Source organism: Castanea sativa, chromosome 1 (assembly GCF_040712315.1).
Source record: "Castanea sativa cultivar Marrone di Chiusa Pesio chromosome 1, ASM4071231v1".
NCBI lineage: Eukaryota > Viridiplantae > Streptophyta > Magnoliopsida > Fagales > Fagaceae > Castanea > Castanea sativa.
In genome coordinates this window covers 999,740-1,018,490 of record NC_134013.1, presented here as the reverse complement: position 1 = coordinate 1,018,490, position 18,751 = coordinate 999,740, and the positions used below count along the sequence as shown (strand labels likewise).

General features: G+C 33.1%; 2 protein-coding genes across 3 annotated transcripts; both read left to right on the top strand.

Annotated features, from left to right (window-relative positions):
* Window positions 1-1,635: 1,635 nt before the first annotated feature.
* Window positions 1,636-3,064, top strand: LOC142621707 (pathogen-associated molecular patterns-induced protein A70). Its single transcript, XM_075795052.1, has one exon. The coding sequence runs from the start codon at window positions 1,864-1,866 to the stop codon at window positions 2,797-2,799; it is 936 nt and encodes a 311-aa protein (XP_075651167.1). The 5' UTR covers window positions 1,636-1,863; the 3' UTR covers window positions 2,800-3,064.
* Window positions 3,065-11,107: 8,043 nt separating this feature from the next.
* On the top strand, window positions 11,108-18,751 carry LOC142641920 (uncharacterized). 2 transcript variants are annotated; one of them, XM_075816279.1, is made up of 8 exons: window positions 11,108-11,377; window positions 11,486-11,585; window positions 11,691-11,811; window positions 12,406-12,527; window positions 12,639-12,760; window positions 17,031-17,190; window positions 17,636-18,320; window positions 18,412-18,751. In XM_075816279.1, the coding sequence occupies exons 1-7, from the start codon at window positions 11,224-11,226 to the stop codon at window positions 17,661-17,663; spliced, it is 807 nt and encodes a 268-aa protein (XP_075672394.1). In that variant the 5' UTR covers window positions 11,108-11,223; the 3' UTR covers window positions 17,664-18,320; window positions 18,412-18,751. The 2 variants fall into 2 exon arrangements, with proteins under 2 accessions (XP_075672394.1, XP_075672393.1); XM_075816278.1 differs by having other exon boundaries at window positions 11,691-11,844.

Below are 18,751 nucleotides of genomic sequence, written 5' to 3'. Positions count from 1 at the left end.
AATGCTCTATAACATTTGTGTGAAAAATTTTGGTGGTTTGTTTAATTATGTATGCGTTTGGTGAGTTTTTAAAAATAAATCCGTGCTTCTAATCAATTTTAACAAATTAATAAAAACGTCAATGACATGTTACATGTATAACGCCAAAGAAACATCCAAATGCCCTAAACAATGCAAAGAGGAAGTGGTTGAAGAGGCCAAGAAGAAATTCCTAGCATGTTGTCTATGTAATATTTTAGAGAAAATTTGTGGATATAATTCTTATATCATAAATTTTACCACAACTTTGACAAAACTAACTAAAAATAGTAAAAAAATAATAGCAAAGTTTATGTAAAATTTATAAGTAATCATTCATTCATAGTTCATCACATCAAAATTGTGACAACAATCTTAAAACAAAAGTTAAAATCTTAAAATAAATCAATATTTTATGAAAAGTTTTCTTGTCTAAATAATTGTTGTACACGCTATTTCTTTTAAAATAGTAATACTAACAATTCAGCAAAAAAAAAAAAAAATAGTAATACTAACAAAAAAGAAGAAGGTGGAGACAACCTTTATTAATGTATGATTTGACATGATTGACAAAATTATATTTGACATGATTGACAAAAATAATATTCGTCAACTTATGTATACCTATAGTTCCCAAAATAATTGCATTTGTATTCTTTCCCCCTATCACAAGAAGTAGATCCCATCCATGAGTTCTAAATGGGGATCCATGGTCTACAAGACGCACGTCATAATTTTCTTCTTGAACTTATTTAGTTTTAATTTAGTTTTTGGTTCATAAGTTTTGCAACCAAAACCCTTTGATTTAGTTGTCAAGCTAGGGATATATTTATCTTTTTATTCAATGCGTATCCATATTATATTATACATTATTGCAATACTAAATTTTTGGTAAACTGCTTTTGAAGCAGTACTATTATTTGCTCATCTTAAATAAATGACATATGTTTAATTATTGGAAATTATTATTAAATGAAAAGAAAAAAAAACAGTTGTAGAGTACAAATAGTTGGTTTAGCTTTGGTGTTCCATCATCCATGTCACCTTGTCTATGGAAGAGCCTTTTGCAAGTATTTGTATAAGTTTGTGGCCACAAAACCCAAAAAAAAAAAAAAAACCTAAAACTTTGGCGCCAGAATTTTATATTATAAAATGTTTTACAATGATTGAAGTGGCAAGTTAACAAAAAATGATGGTAAAGTGATGGGTTCTGCAGGGGAAATTAATGAAAACTTATCTAAGTCTAATTTTGTGAAATTTTTTGTAAATGCAGCATTAATGTTGTGCAAATGATTAACCTAGATTTTTCTCTTCTTTTGCTTATTCAAGGGGACGAGGTGGTATTAGGCCTCTGTATGCATTTTCACACTCACAAAAACATGGACCCTACAAGTGTAAAACTCACCCTCACGTGATTGAAAAGATGCATAAACACTATGTATTTTGTCCGAGGGAACTGGTCTAGAATAGATGAAAAGTCTGGTTTATAAGTCCAGTCTGCAATTCCTAGCCTGTCACCACTCACCATCACCTCCCTCTATTAAATCCAACCACAACCTCACATTTACTCTCACCCACACCCCACCCCACCCCTTCTTTTTTGTCAGTCTATCACAGACCCATAATACATTGACACGTGTCCCTCGAGATCCTGAAAATAATTGGGAATATCCTCACAAAAGAAAAACACTCAACTAATTAGCCAAAATATCCCTCCAAATAAACCCCTCTCCTACTCCCCCATTCTCTTTTAGTCTTTACTTTATATCTCTCACACACTCTCAAGGTCCCCAAGTCCTAAACTTTGCAATTCATTCTCTTTCACTCTTAACCAAAAGAAAAGCCATGTTTGAAGAATCCACTTCCTTTATACCTTCAATATGGGCTTCCATGAACAGCTGGTTCACACCCACTGTTCTCTTTGTCTTCCTCAACCTCATGATTGGCACCATTGCCATTACTTCAAGACAAGGCAACCAACAACAACAACAACAACGCCAACACCAACAACAAGAAGAAGCTCAAGACCAAGGATACCCACACCTTGCTAGATCTCCATCTGTGTTACAAAGGCTCAAGTCCATCAATTTGTCCAACTACTATAGATCCCCACAACAAACCACCACCACAGCCTTTGACCAAACCCCAGAATCAAACACCCATTACACTCGCAAACACACCCATCAACAAGAACAAGAAGAACAACCCCAACTTACCAGATCTCCTTCTCTGCTTCACAGGCTTAGGTCCTTCAACTTGTACAACTGTTTGTCCCCAGACTCCAACCTTTCACAATCCCAGACCACCACTTTGCACAAAACCCAAGATTCAGACACCCATTACACTTTCCTAGAACATCTGCAACACGAAGAAGAATTAGAAGAATTGGATGAGCTATCCCAGGATGATGATGATGATGAAGAAGTAGAAGAAGAACAAGAACAAGAGGAACGGAGCCTGGATGAGATATACAAGCAGCTAAAGGGGGATAATGTTTACACGAGTAAGTCTGATGCAAAGCCAACCTCTGGGGAGGTACCAACAAAGCTGACGAGGAAGATAAAGAAGTCTATGAGTGTAAAGTTAGCGTCTTTTCACTTTGAAGATGAGGAAGATATTAACAATATTGAGAATCGCAGGCCTGCCACAGTGAGAGAAGGGAAAGTTAGTGTAACTGAGGATGAAGAAGTGGATGCCAAGGCTGATGATTTCATCAACAAGTTTAAGCAGCAGTTGAAGTTGCAGAGGCTGGATTCGATAATTAAATGGAGTGGGAAGTAAAGTAAAAAAGTAAAGGTAAATTTGGTTACTTTCTGGGGGTTTGTTTCTGTATTCTTGACTAAAGACTTGAGGGTATGTTTTGTTTAGTCAAGAAAGGCAAAAAAAAAAAAAGGGATTGGTTAAAAAAGTTAAGGGGTTTATTGGGGATGTGATGTAGATCTACTCTATTGCTTTTATGCTTGTTGGAACTATTTGCTTCATGTGCAATTATTAGTTCTTTAACTAAACTACTCATAATTTCATACTAGTATAATTTGGTTGTTAATTTGAGGGACATCAAGGACATTTTGTTGATGCACGATCAATTAGTATAATACACTGGCCACTTTCATATATTGTACAGTGCACTGTGTATCAACCATCAACCACTCAAATGATTGACATTGTGAAAAGTTCAATTGAGAGAATTGTGAGTTGCCCCCTTGCTTAACTAAGTTTGTCTATTTCCATTTCTTTTCCATGATGAAGTTAGGAGAAAAAGGTGACATTTAGCCTTTGTCTGCAGATGAAGCAATCATTTCATAAATATAGAAGGGTCCTGACAGTCACTAATTAACTAATATTTGTCCATGGTTTTGAGCCATTTTGGTCCATCTGTACTGCAATTCCAGGATAGATTTTGCTGTGCATTTTTTTTTTTTTAAAGGAGATTTTGCTGTGCATTGGGGCCATTATGGTCAATATGTCATCCACAACCTCATCATAGTCTTCAGGAAAAAGAAAATGCTAAACTAATTACCAATTTTATTATAATAAAATAAAAGTATCAATATTTGTCAATTTGGCTTCTTCATCATACTTATCCGTATCTTACGGCGGTTGGTCATATTGCACGTGGGAGATTTTACTTGGCTACTTCGCTATAACACCATTTTAAGGTGTGGAAAGTTTTATTACCAGAAAGAGTGGGAGCTACCTAAATAAGCTTTTAAAAACTGCAATCGGCCATAGAAGTCACTTGTCTGTGGTCCTTTTAAGAGGATAAATGGTTTTATTGGAAGGACCACTTTGTCACTCTTCTTTTAAGCATTTGTGGGTCCAAATTATAAAAGTTTTAAAGGTGTGCCTAAGGCACAAATGCTTATTGTTAGCGGCTGGATTATTTTTTATAGCAAGAAGTGACATTCAATCTACCAGTGCCACAATGTTGTTGTCTTGTTGTAAATTCTTGGGTAGGGGGTGACCTATTATCAATCATCTTTGTGCGTTGGGAACTTTTGGATTTTGTTTTTCATTGCAAGTTTAGTTGTATGAAGTCAGCAACAACATAATTGTACTTAATAATTGTACTTAAAAAAATGAAGTTTTAAAAAAGCTATATAACAACATCAACAACAGATCCAAATTACAGCTGTGCTTAAAGAAAAAGAATAAAAAAGAGTAAATTTTGAAACTTCATAAATGGAATAAGCTGAATATAAGAAATGGGAGTCAAGTGTCAAACATGAAAGTAAAATAATAATAATTTTATTTTTGTTTTGTCCTCGTGATGAAAATGCAGGGACCCTCTATATCTGGTTTTATCTGGCTTCTGAAAAAAAATCATAAATGCATTGTGAAAGTGGTGAAGAATAATAGAATGCTTTTGAGTCTGGCCAAGAATAAAGTTGCTATATTTGTAGTGTATTTCTTCCCTACCTGTTCTTCTTTCGGCTTTATTAAAACTGTTGCAAGAAAAAAGAATTTCAGATAAATGGGGCTTGATATTCCATTGATTTCAATAATAATTGATTAATTGAAAACTAAAGAGGATGAGATCTCCTTGTAGAAGAAGCAACGTTTGATGTTGATCCAGGTCCAGCTTATATGATCTAAAAAATTATGCCTAACGTGTTGTGCTAAAATCCCTTTCACAAAGTCATGTTACCATGTGCTAAAGCTGTCATCCTTGTGGCAAATAAACATTTGTGCAAGTTTTTCCCTGTAAACCAAAATAACAAAAACAAAATCCTTTCAAATTCCACAATTTTGGGAAATTTAATATATATATATAAAACACCTAACTGAATATATTTCACAATTCACACATTTTTTTTCTCTAAAGAGCAGATCAAAACTGCATTGAACAAACAAAAGAAAAGAAAAGAAAGAGACATGTTATTGATGTATAATATAAATGGTATATATATATATTTTTGAAAAATCTGAAAATCAAGAAGATTTTATTATTATTATTTAGAAATTCTACTCCTTTTTGAGGACTAGAATCTCGGTCTTTACTCCGACATCCCTACAAACACTTATATTTGTGATGTGATCATCGTAGTAAGAATATGCAGTAGTAGATAATTTTATTGAAACAGTTGAAACTATACAATGTCAATGCAAACATGACGTTATATCATGCATAATGATCACCTCAGCATATTTGTGAATTTTTCTATATCTCTACAATTACTCGCCGTTAAGGACTATGTCGGGCCAATCAACACAATTTATTTTCAGAGCCAAAAAAAAGAGAAAAGATCTCAGTGTCACCATTACAGGTCTTCGAATTGAACGCTAGGCAAGTTCTGGAAGAATGCTAAGTGCTAATGCGTATCTCTTTGGAAAATGACCAGTCGGTCAAGGCAGTGCTGCTTTCCTTTCCTTTTCGAAGATTTGAATTTTTTTTTTCCAACTATTTCTATGGGGTTCCTGTTTTTTTTTCTACCGGCTTTATTAAAACTGTTGCAAGAAAAAAGAATTTCAGATAAATGGGGCTTGATATTCCACTGATTTCAATAATAATTGATTAAATGAAAACTAAAGAGGATGAGATCTGATTGTAGAAGAAGCAACGTTTGACGTTGATCCAGGTCCAGCTTATTTGATCTAAAAAATTATGCCTAACGTGTTTTGCTATAATCTCCTTCACAAAGTCATGTTACCATGTATCTCAAAAATTATTTAGTGAGTAAGTTCTAACTCACATTTTAAACAATATTATACATATTTTTACACACTTTTTCACCCACGCGTATATCAAAAACACTCCAACAACATAACTCAAACTCCTCTCTCAAACACCTCTAGACATTTGAGAAAGTTTTTCCCTGTAAACCAAAAAAAAATCCTCTCAAATTCCAATTTTTTGGAAATTTAGATATATAAAAAAAGCTAACTGAACATAATTCACAATTCACACTTTTTTTTTTTCTAAAGAGTAGATCACAACTGTATTGAACCATAAAAAAAAAAAAAAAGACATGTTATTGATGTATAATGTAAGTGGTATCGGAGTTTTTTTTTTTTTGTGAAAAAATCTGAAAATCAATAAAATTTTATTGAAAACAATATCGATGCAAATGTGACGTTGTATTACGCACAATAATCACCTTAGCGTATTTGTGAATTTTTCTATATCTCTACTATTAGTCGCCATTAAGGACCATGTCAGGCCAATCAACATAATTTATTTTCAGGGTAAAAAAAAAAAAAAAAATTCTTAGTGTTGACTCACCATTACAGATCTTCGAATTGTACACTAGGCAAGATCTAGAAGATGCCAAGTTCTAATGCCTATCTCTATGGAGAAAATGGACTTTTGCGTTCTTTGTTCATTTTTTTTTTATTTAAATTTTTTATAAATATTCAGCCAAATGTTTCCTGTGTGAAACTATTTAAGAAAATGCATTGTTTTGAAACTTGATTTTTTAAAAATCGAGTTATAGCAAACTGAAAAAAAAAAAAAAAATTTGTAGAATTCAAGTTCTTTGAAAATATTCGCATGGAACTCGAGTTATAGAATTTTTTTTTTTTTTTTTTCTAAAGTCCAATTCCACTATAACTCGATTGTCCAAAAATCAAATTTCAAAATAAGGACATTTTCTTAAATAATTTGAGAAACAAGACAAAATGCTAGAAAGTTTTTTTTTAAGAGAGGTAAAATACTAAAATCCCATTTTGGCCAATATAAGTGGTATCAGTGTTTTTTTTTTTTTTTTTAATAGAAAAATCTGAAAATCAAGAAGATTTTATAGAAACAGTAGCAACGGTACAATATTGATGTAAATATGACGTTGTATTAAGCACAATAATCACCTCAACATATTTGTGAATTTTTCTATATCTCTACTATTAGACGCCATTAAGGACCATGTCGGGCTAATCAACATAATTTATTTTCAGGGTAGAAAAAAAAAAGAGTGTCGACTCACCAGTCGCCATTACAGATCTTCGAATTGTACTCTGGCAAGTTCTAGAGGACTTCTAAGTTCTAATGCCTATCTCTATGAAATATGACCAGTCGGTCTAGGCAGTGCTGCTTTCCTTTCCTTTTCGAAGATTTGAATTTTTTTTCCACTACTTCTACGGGGTTGTTAATGTGTCAATTTCTCAAGGATCAATTTTGTTTGGTTATCTAACCATTGGCACTGGGTGTTTTTTTTTCCACTTTACCTTAAATTTGTCAATTCCAGTTTGGCAAGTTTGGATTGCATTATTTGATATTAGTGATGAATCATTTAAACAATTGCTAGCTTGTGGCAAAGCTAAGATTTTGGTTTCTAAAATCTGAAATTGGTCATGAACTATCTTTTACTTTTTTCAATTTAATTACTGAAATTTTTGAAGATGGTTTAGGGTTTATTTAGATATAGCTGAAAACTGAAAACTGAAAACTGAAAATACTGTAGTAAAATAATTTTTAAATGTGTGAATAGTACAGTGGGACCTATTTTTAATGAAAAAATTATTAAAAAGTGAGATTTGTGAGTCCCATAAACAGTACACAAGTGACAGGACCCACTAATGTACAGAAAAGTCAAAAATCACGGCTAAAAAAACAAAGGCTAAAAAAAAAATAAAACGCCAGAAATGCAGACGCACCCAAACGCACGCTTAATCTTACCTTTAGAGGGCGTTTGGATCCAAGTTTCTGCGTCCACGTCCGCGTTTTGCTTCTTTTTTTTTTTTTTAACTCAGCCGCAAGGTTTGACTTTTCAGCCATGAACAGTGCACAAATGCACTGTTCATGGGTTCCACAAATTTTACTTTTCAGCAACTTTTTCATTAAAAATGAGTCCCACAGTACTATTCACACATTTAAAAATTATTTTGCTACAGTGTTTTCAGTTTTCAGTTTCAACAAAATAAGTTCTATCCAAACTTAATCTTAGCCTTACTTTCATTGGAATGATTTCTATAAATTTTGTTTTACAAAGTAAGCAATTCAATCTATGGTTAATTTGTATCCTTACTAATATGAGAGCAAAGTTTGGAAGGATACAAGATCTAAATTGACATAAAAGCGATAATTCAACAATGAAATTGAACTATAACTTATAATTTATAACACAATAGTAATAGTTTATCCTTAAGCATTTTATATAAAAATTAGGTTTGGTATGGTCAATTTACAGCCATAAATTATAAATAATACACTACATATTTTATTCCGGTGAATAGTAAAAGTGTAAAATATAAGGTGAAAAGGTCAATGAAATGTGTTGGATGATGGGAGTGTTTGACAACTGATAGTCATAGCCTTAGCCCTTAAGTGCTTACAGCCTGGTCTCCACCGTACTAAACTGAGATGGCCCACTGTGGGGGGCCCAACTTAATCTGGCCCATTAATCTTTTCCTCTATATCCAACATTTTGTAGATTTGATTGTGACCACAATTATCACGAGCCGCCTTGATTCCAACGGCCCAGAAAATAACAGAGGAAGAATTTATTATTTGATTGTAACATTATTGTTGTGTGTGTTAAAAATAATTAATGTTTTTAAAAAATAATTGTGAAAAAAGAACTGAATTTTTTTTTTTTTGGTCATAAAATTGATTAGATCTTAAAATGCACTCTCTCAATCTATAAAAATAATAATATTTCTATGGCTTAAAATTAAAATCCTTAAATTGATCCTTTTCATTTTGAAAATTTTAATTACAGTATCAAGTATTATAGCGATATTGACATGTTCCTTCCATCAACATGATGTAACAATGTTAACGTCTTCCTTCTATCAACATGTGGTAGCAATGTCAATGACAAAAATATGGTGGACGATGGTGGTACCATGGAAGCGACGTCTATGAAGGAAATGTAAAGCTCGCAAAGCATAATTTTTAAGGTACATTTATGCACTTTCAAAAAAAAAAAAGGGTACATTTATGCCTTTACAAAATAAAATAATAAAGATCAATTCATCCAAACAGACATCATTGTCAATCATGCAAAGTTGAAAGTGTTGAAATTTGATTAGAGGTTGTTTCACACGGATGTTTAAACAATAGTTTCAGTGTTTAAGGCTTTGTTTGTTTTGACGTAAAATATTTGCAGGAAAATATTTTCTCATTTTACGGTGTTTGTTTTGCAATAAAATATTTAGTCAAAAGTAAAATATTTTTAGTCAACCAAATCAACCTAAGCCAATTTGTGTAAAATATTTTACGCTTAAAATTTTGGTAAAATATTTTACAATTTCTCTCTAACTCTCACCCAACAACTCTCAGGCGGTTTATTCTCTCCCTTTCACGCTATCTCTTCTCTCCCTCTCAATTTTCTCTCTTTCTCAACCTAAACCTTCTCTCCCAAAACCTGGTGGCGCCACCCACTGACCGGCGCAACCCAACAGTGGCGCCACCCATTGACCAGAGCCACTCACCAACCGGTGCTACCCACCAGCGGTGCCACCCTTGGGACTTTGACTCTTGGCATCAATGTTCCCGACGTGAATGTCGAGTGCAAGGACGGTACAAATCGACGACCATTACCTCTTTTGTGGTGTAGATCGGTGATAAGGTCGGTAGTAGGGTGGGTCGTTGGTGATGGGTTTTAGTGGGCTGGGTCATTGGTGTTGGGTTTTGGTGGGCTGAGTTTGGTGTTTTCAGGTTTGGCTTTGAGGTTGGTGGCCGGAACTGCTATAGTTGTGGTGGTTTGTGGGTTTTGATGGTGGCTGAAAAAGAATAGGTTTCATTGATCTTTGATTTTGGAATTTTGTTTTCCTTTGGGATTGTTGCTTCCTGTTGGTGGTTGTTGTGAGTGGTGGTGTGTAGTCACTTAGATTTTGGTGAGCGGTCCGGTGGTGGCTTCCCCCTTTTTTTTTCAAGGTGGTTAGTAGTGGTGGTGTGCTTGTATTTGGAAGTAGGTGGCCATTTACATTTTCTAAGGTCTAATATTGACAAACACTTGAAAATATTTTTAATGAAAATATTTTATAGTAAAATCTTTTACACATAAAATATTTTACATCGAAACAAACGTAACGTAAATAACAATAACACTTTTGACATGTATTTTTATAACACTTAAATATGTATTTTCACAACACTGAAAATTAAACAACAATATTTAAAAATTGCTACCAACAGTATATTTGAAATTGTTACCATTTTAAGATGGTATAAAATACAGTATATTTTTATCTGCTTCACGAGTCAAAATTACACTTTTAACCCTTATAGTTTAGTTGGAAGTTTAGGGGGAGATGAGAGTAGATGACAAGAGGGTGGGGGAAGAGAGAAGATGGGAGGGAAATATGCATTTTATAACAGTAGCTATATTAAGCAAGGTTTTAAAAACCAGTACGGTCAAAGAATCGTTTTTAGTTTTGGTTCCTGATATTTTTATTTTTATTTTTAAAGTTTTTACAGGACCAGATTAGTATTCAGTTTTCGATTGAACCGGCTAGTTCGATTTAATTTTAATTTTTTTTGAGAATGATTGGATTCAATTTTTAAAACCACAATATTAAGTATTAATCATGAACCTGGGCAGAAGGCCTACTTACCACCTCTTAGCCAACTAAGGTCAAAATTCATTAATATCAGGCCATGCAAAAGTTATATGAATATATATGATTGCTACAAATCTAATTGTATCCCAAGGATAGAGGAAGACAGTAGATGGTGATTAACTAGTTGTTGTGCCAGAAAAAAGAAAAATAATTATAAAAAAATTGAAATTTTAATGAATATAATATAAAATAATTTGATATGATGTTTTGAGAGGAAAGTATGTAGAATAAAAAAAGTAAATTTTCATACTAAAATAGACAAATTTTTTTAAACAAGTTGATTCGAGAATGCAATTAAAAGTTTAAAAATGAGTTTTTTTTTTTTATATAAGATAGAATTTTTACTCTTTAATCGAAGTATATATGTGGGTGAAACTTGAACTTTGATCCTTGCTCTCTACACCCCACAAGCATTTATACTTGTGGGGTGACTATCACAATAAAGGTGCGTTGACGAGAATGTTTTGAAAGTGATACGAAAATGTTGTGGAGGTAGCATTTAAAAATTAATAAATTAAAAAAAAAATGCAAGGAAAGGAATATGAAAAACGACATTCGAATATCAGAAAGCGCAGAACCAGCAGTGCGCAGAGGGACAACAAAAAAGATAACTTTGTGAAAAACAAATAAGAAAGTTCAGATTTTTACTGTCCCTCTCTCTTTCACTCTCTAATAAACATACACAAAAATACACACAGAAAGGTGATGGGGTGGGTGGTGAAACAACAGCTTATGAGAGGGAAGAGAACTCGGGTATGGGGAGGAGCATTGCTTTGTTGGCTTTGCCTCATGTTTGCCACTCCCAAAATCCCTCTCTCTCCAAAGCACCATCGTTATGCTGACATGCGCAATTTTCTAGGTAACCAAACACTACATCACCCATTTCTCTATATGTTTCTTTATAGGTGTAATTGCTTGGTTTTTTTTTGGCTAATTTGTGTGGTTTTGTTATCTGGGTGTTTGACAGGAGTGCCTAATACGTTGAATGTGATTACAAATTTCCCATTTTTGGTTGTGGGTGTTCTGGGTTTTGTTCTCTGTCTCCAAAGGAACTTTTTTAACATAATGTATTGGTCATCTTTTTGATCCTTTTTGTTTGATTGTTTTTTGTTGGTGTTGTTCTTTTTGGTGATTATATTTATGGGTTTTGTTTGGAAATGTATTTGGTGTAGTTTGCGAGGAGAGCTATGGGGATGGGCGCTATTCTATGCAGGAACAGCAGGGGTGGCTTTTGGGTCTGCTTATCATCATTTGAAGCCAGATGACAATAGAGTAATGTGGGACACGTTTCCGGTTAGCATTACTATACTGTTACAGCACTCTCAAGTTTAGTTGTTTACATTACTTTTTTTTTTTTTTTAAATTTATTTTTTCCTATGTTTGATTTCTAAAAATTTTAGATAAAGGAATATATGATGATGTTGATTGTTTATTACTTTCTAGTAACAAAAGGCCTCCACTATTGTGCACCCAATTGAGTTTCAAATCAGTTAGCTCCACTAATAAACTCTTTTGCCCTTGAATAAGGGACTTGGGTTCAAATCCTGCCTACAAAAAGACTAATCAAATTGGAGCCTCTTGTATCTATGGTAAAAAAAAAAATTAGAGAAGCATAAAAATCTGTGCCTAATGATTGTTTCTAGCTTAGGTGAATTTTAGTTTAGGAAAGATTTTTCGTGTTTTATTATTTCAGAAACAAACAGCAGATTGTCACAAAAATGTTAACATAAAATCCCTCTTCAGTTTTTGAGCAATTATATGGAGTAATCGATGGCTTGAAAGGAAAAAAAAAATGTAGGACCTGATCTCAAGAATTCCTAATTTTGATGTTCTTTTATTATTTTTGTTTTGATCATGACTCATGTTATAGTACATCATTATGTGCAGATGATGATTGCGTACTCCTCACTTTTCTCTAGTTTTATGGTGGAAAGAATGGGGGAGAAGATTGGATTAAGTTCTCTATTTGCCCTCCTTTTATTTGCTTTTCTCAGCACAGCTTATGGAATGTAAGTTATTTGCCCTCCTTTTAGTATGCATTCTTTTTGTCTAATTTCTTCAAGTGTGTATGCTTTGAAATATACCCAAGTTCTCTGCTGAATATTGTTAGTTGGCTGCAGAACATACAATGATCTTCGGTTGTGCATGACATTCCAGTTGATTCCATCGGTAGCCATTCCAGGAATGATGTATGTGTTCCAACCTAAATATACTCACTCAAGATATTGGCTTTTTGCGGCAGGTATAACTGTCCTTGCAATATTTATTTTCTGTATTGCATCTTATATGTTAAGCATGGCAAGCCACTTATTTTCACGGTATTGCCCTGGGAAATTCCTGCAACCATCTGGTTGTTGAGCAACTTAAATGAAGGGAAAATTATTTCTAAAGAAATATAGTAATATAAGATGCCTATTGAGGAACAGCGTGAACAAATACTTCTGTGGAAATTCATTGGTATTGGTAGAAATGTCTGACAAGCTACTGGAGCATAATGTTTGTTGTATAAATACATATACATGTATATTAATGTGCATAAAACACAAGTTAGAACCTATTTCTTTAAAATCAATCATCATTAAACCTGAATTTACTATTAGAATATAATTAGGTACACGAATCAGTTACAATAGAACTTTTTTCAGTGACATTTTAACTTTCAGAAGAATTGAACTACTTGAATGTGTCCAATGATGCCTTTAGGAAAGTTTAAATGAGAATGAGGCAGAAGCTTTTCGTAGGAGATGTGGACTGTTTTTGGCAACTACTCTCCTCCCCCCCCCCCCCCCCCAAAAAAAAAAACCCCTTTCTCCCAGCTTTAGTTGGCTATTTTGCCTCCTGCAAGATATTTGTATAAAACTATATATAATGTCACGTGTGGTGGATGGTTGAAATGATTGAATTTTTGTCGTATAAATCCAGTTCTCTAAGTTAAATTAGTTCATGGAAGTTCTAGCGTAGTTCTAATTACTAGGAATTAACCCACTAGGAGAAGCCTCAAGACTTCTGTCTTACATTCTGATAAGCATAAAGTGATTCTTTATTGCGCATTTTTTGATTTTAGAGGATATTTTACTTTAATGTAAATCTTTAGGGAAAAGAAAAGGGGAGTGTTTTTATGTGAGGTTCCATGTCATAAAAAAAAAAAGGTGAATTTTTATTCTTGGAGTAATTGGAGGGCGTATGCAGAAATGATTTGATTTTGCTGGAAGTATCAGTTTCTTGGTTGACAAATTTAGATTTAGCTCTTGTTTAGTGCTCTACGGCTCTTGCTCAATTCATAGGAAATGATTTCTTTTCTAGTAATTAGAAGGATGTACTGAAGTTTTCTTTCAGACCCCTAGAAACTGATGTTCACTAATTTCCTATTCTGTTCCTTCTTCTTTGGATGTATCTCTGGGTGAATAATAGCTTCCATTTGATTTGAATCTGTCTTTTATTTTTTATTTTTTTATTTTTTTTGGTTATTTCAATTTCTTCTTTTTGTTCTTCCTTTTTCTATTTGATAAATTTTGTTGGTTAATTTCTCACCAACATAATAATAATAATAATAATAATAATAATAATTGTGGTCTGTTATAATATCTGTCATGACCTAAATTCATGGAACATGAATTTAGATTCATGACTAACTTGCTGATCTTACATAACTCAATAAACATAATTAATTTAAAATTTGAATAAAACTTCAAATAAACAATACTCTTAATAAACCTCTTACAATATCTAAAATCCACAATTTAGAATAATCTCCAAATACTATAAAATCTAAAGTGAAATAAAAATAACTAAAAATCCTTAAAAGCTTCAAGCATTATTGACGTCGTCTAAAAACTCTCACGCTCTACCTTGCACCTTATGAAGTAATCCAAAGTTCCATTTCCCAACTAAACTTTAATCTGAAAATTGTAATTGATGGGGGGTGAGCCACACATCTAGTAAGCAATTATACATAATACACAACAGAATAGAGTCAAGCAAAGCACGAGTATTTTGATTTTTCACAAACTTATTCAATGATATCAAATATAATTATTCCAAAACATACAAAGAATCACTTAATACATATGTAATCACGCCTTAAAATCATTCGAAAACACAAACAGATAATTGATTAGAGTACAGTGTCACATATACACATATCACATATCCTGTGAGCAGCTAGGATGCACGGACGTGGCACGACTCGGCGACGCGCGAGGGACACCGCTGCTCGTGCGTCGGTGCCGCATCGGGCTGCGTTTGCCACGTGTTTTCATTTTTTTTTTAGCCGACTCGTGCTGAATCGGCTTCGATTTGCGCCGATTCGGGCCGTATCGGCCGGAGACCGAAGTGGCCGAAACAAGCCGAAATCGGCTCTGAATGAGACCCAAACACCCTAAATCTGTCATTCCTCAATTTTATTTTGAATATTTGTTGCTTTTTTTGTGTTTTCCTTTTGGTTTTGTGTTTCTTGCTTTCTTCTTTCTTTGTTTTGTGAATCAAGGCATAGTAATATGTTTTTTAAGAATATTTTAATAGTAAAAATATATAGAAAATATAAATAAAAATATTTTTAATAATTTTTTAATTGCTGAGTCCCGCCACACCCGCACTCACATTTTTCAAAAATTGCCGAGTCGCGCATCCGCACCCGAGTCCCGAAATGCACCCGTGCTTCATAGGTGAGCAGATACCAACATTTAACCCCTACTGGTGAGGGATCAACACTTATTCCCACATACAATCCTGTGAGTGGGCTTACACATATACCTAATCAATTCTAAAAACACTTATTTTGAGTCACATCTCACAAAAGCAAGGTTTATACAAAATAGAATAATTTCTTAATATTAAAAATTATTCCAATTTGTTTCTTAAAAAAAAAAAAAAAAAATTCCAAGTATAGAGGCATACCGAATATCACAATATCAAATTGAAACATAAATCAAAGAATGCTTGACCCTCTTGGGGAATGAATATGAACTGAGGAGTTTATATAAATTTTTTTACAATTCTTGAGTAAGTCTGAAAATTCAATTTGCTAAAGAAACATTTTAAATACCATTTGGAAAATAGGAATATGAATTTGAAATCACTTGGCTTTAAACAAATTTAAAGATCAAGAACCTTTTTAGAAAACTTATCTTGAAACTCAATTCTTTTTTAAAATTGGTTTAGTGTAGAAATCATCTTTTAAAGGAGATTTGGGTGTTCAAAACGTTATTTAAGATTCAAAGTTTCTCTTTAAAACATCGTTTAAAAGTCGAAATTTCTCTTTCAATGGTATAAAAATGCTTTTGATAAACTTTTAAAAACGTAAGCTCAAAAACATAATTTTTGAAAACCTTTGACTTCTAGGAACCTAATGAACAAAATTGTGCATATTATGCATAATTACTTACAACACTTGAATCACTTTGAAAGTTCAGCTGAAACACCCTCCAATCATGGAAATTACTTAATATCCTCCACAAAAATTAAAGCTTATTGAACTATACAAATTGTTTCAAGAGACTTGTACTTTGATGAACCAATTAATAACACTGATGCAGAGAATCTCTACCCAAAAATGTTTCCTTGAATTTATCAAACCTTAGAGGCAGTAAATATTATAAACTCAAGATTTGATAGATGCCCCCAACGGAAAGTAAACCCTTATACATTATTTAAGCTTTATAATCTTGACTTTTGTTCTAGAATCCAAGCTGTAGGGACCCTAGGATTTAATATATATAGATTTATATAACCCAAAGAAAATGTAAAAGCCATGTATATAATCAAACTGTGTAACCCGTGGCTTTATTCTAGCAAGTTTTGTAATCCATGGCTTTATCTAGACAGCACACAATGGCTTTTTTCTTAAATGTAATCCGTGGCTTTATAATCCCAAAGTAAAAAAAAAGAAAAAAGGGTAAGCCCATCTAATCTATATAATCACCAGGAAAACGTAAAAGCCATGTTGTTCTTGAATTAGGATTTTCAATCTAGGAGTTAATATATATATAACCCAATGAAGAACATAAAATCACCTACACGAATTAAGATTTATAGTGTAAACAATCTTCTTTTAAACAATCTACCCATCACTACTGATTCCATGATAAGGTTCTAACTTTTTAATTATTTGATTCTAACAAATGAGAAATCATACCTAGAATTTTTTGGTTGCCTCTTTAATTAACTCCAAGGAAAAGTACTCCTCCTAGCCTCAGTGATGAAACCCTTCTTATGAAAACACTAATTTATCTTTTCTTCCACCTTATATTTAACATATCAGAGCTGTGGGCTTAGTGGGGTAGTGGGCTGTAATTACTAACAAAAAATACTTATGGCCCATCAACTATGTATATTGAAAAAATATATAAAAAGCTCAAATAAAGATATGTGGGATATTACAATATCTTTCTGAGGAATTAATCAGAGTTATGAAATTATGAACTCTGATATGTCTATTATCTTGTCAATATATTTATCATGCCTTACCCATGAGGTTGTTGGTTTATTTAAAATTTGGCAACACTTTGTTACAGGAATACACGTTCTAGCCAAATTTGAAGGTGTTGCTGACAAGAAAATATACCGTGCAAATCGTTACATTATCAGTGGGCACTCATTGGAGCATTTATGTTTAGCAATTGTCCCTGTTCTGCTGAGTATAATGCTCATGTATAGAAACATGAAATTTCAAAGGTACTTCAGTTTAGCTATTAAGTTAAACAAATTGTTTTGTGGGAATTTTAGTGTCTCATGGAACTGAAATTATTCAATTTTAGTGTTTTTTTAATTGTTAGCCCATTTAATTAAAGAACAAATTTGTGATATCAAGGGTGTGATCACCTTTTTTGTTCTTTTTGGAAAAAGAGTGGGCCTGACTGGCCAGTGGGGTTTTAATGATCCTTACCCTAGTGTGTTATTCCTACTCCCATTTTGGAAATAAATTTTTTGAATTTACTTGTATATTTACTTTTGTACTTCACTTGATAACTATTGACTAATTACCATGTAGAGAAAAGGTCAAATTGCTTCTTTGTTATATTGTTCTTATATGCAGCACTGTTGTGATTATATACACTTGCTGATACCTTAAACAAAAGTGATCTTCCTTGATCTAACATGTTATTGGGATTTACGACAGATTAGGCGATCATAAAGAACGTCCATGAAGAGAATTGGAATTAATAAATGACCAATGTGGGCCTATGTAGTGCATTATCTAAGTGGAAACCTGGGAATTTTCAGTGGAGGATTAGATTATTGGAGGTAATGAATGCTTTTGTCATCCTTTTTTTGCCAAGAACAACAGTGCTGATATGGAATCAACAAATTTTTCTCCCTCATTGCTGTCCAGCACTAAGTTTTTCTGCTTGTTTAAAATCAATACTGCATCGGAAAGGAAATTGTATGCTTTTGTGCGGTCTCAATTTTGCATAGGAGGCTGGTTCTATCATCTTGCTTTCAACAGAGGTTACCGTTGCAGGACAATAGTAATGTCAACTGCCATCCACTTAGTACCAGATCATGGAATGAGATTGTAGCTGTTATTTTTGAAAAAAAATTAGAAAGCATATTAGAGGGTTTTCTTCATTTATTCCTTGTCTAATTTGTGGTGAATTGCACTCACTTCGTGGTTGGTGACAACTTAGTGATTGCTGGCATGTAGGAACTGTAGAAAACCACTGCCCTTATTACAGTGTAGGTTTTCAGAAGCAATGGTTGACACCTTTTCTGCTTTGTGCCACTGTAAGTGGATTTTCTACATTCCATTTTAACTCACAGCATGCCAATCATTGCATGGAGGGGGAATTAATCAGTCGGAAAAGGTATAATTGTTTCTCCTTTTATTTTAATGAATTTCTAATGACAATGACTATGACTTTCAGATTGTAATGGCTGTATTATGATCGGTTTCAGGTTTAAGGGGACATGAAAGTTGTCAGAGAAGATCATACTTTCAATATTTTGTAACTTTTGAGTTTGATTGCCATGATATGTTGTACTAAATTCTACTATGATCTGCCAAGTAATGTTGAACACAATGACTATGACTTTCAGATTGTAATGCGGTGTATTATGATTGGTTTCAGGTTTAAGGGGACATGAAAGTTGTCAGAGAAGATCATACTTCCAATATTTTGTAACTTTTAAGTTTGAGTTTGATTGCCATGATATGTTGTACTAAATTCTACTATGATCTGCCAAGTAATGTTGAATACAATTTTCGAGCATCAAAGGCAATGATGAGATTTGATCA

Bases quoted from the DNA above. Each gene is read 5' to 3' on its own strand.
- LOC142621707 (XM_075795052.1), top strand. From the start codon at position 1,864: ATGTTTGAAGAATCCACTTCCTTTATACCTTCAATATGGGCTTCCATG.
- LOC142641920 (XM_075816278.1), top strand. From the start codon at position 11,224: ATGGGGTGGGTGGTGAAACAACAGCTTATGAGAGGGAAGAGAACTCGG. The intron at 11,586-11,690 runs GTATTGGTCATC...TATTTGGTGTAG, and splicing joins AGGAACTTTTTTAACATAAT to TTTGCGAGGAGAGCTATGGG. The intron at 11,845-12,405 runs GTTTAGTTGTTT...CATTATGTGCAG, and splicing joins TACTGTTACAGCACTCTCAA to ATGATGATTGCGTACTCCTC.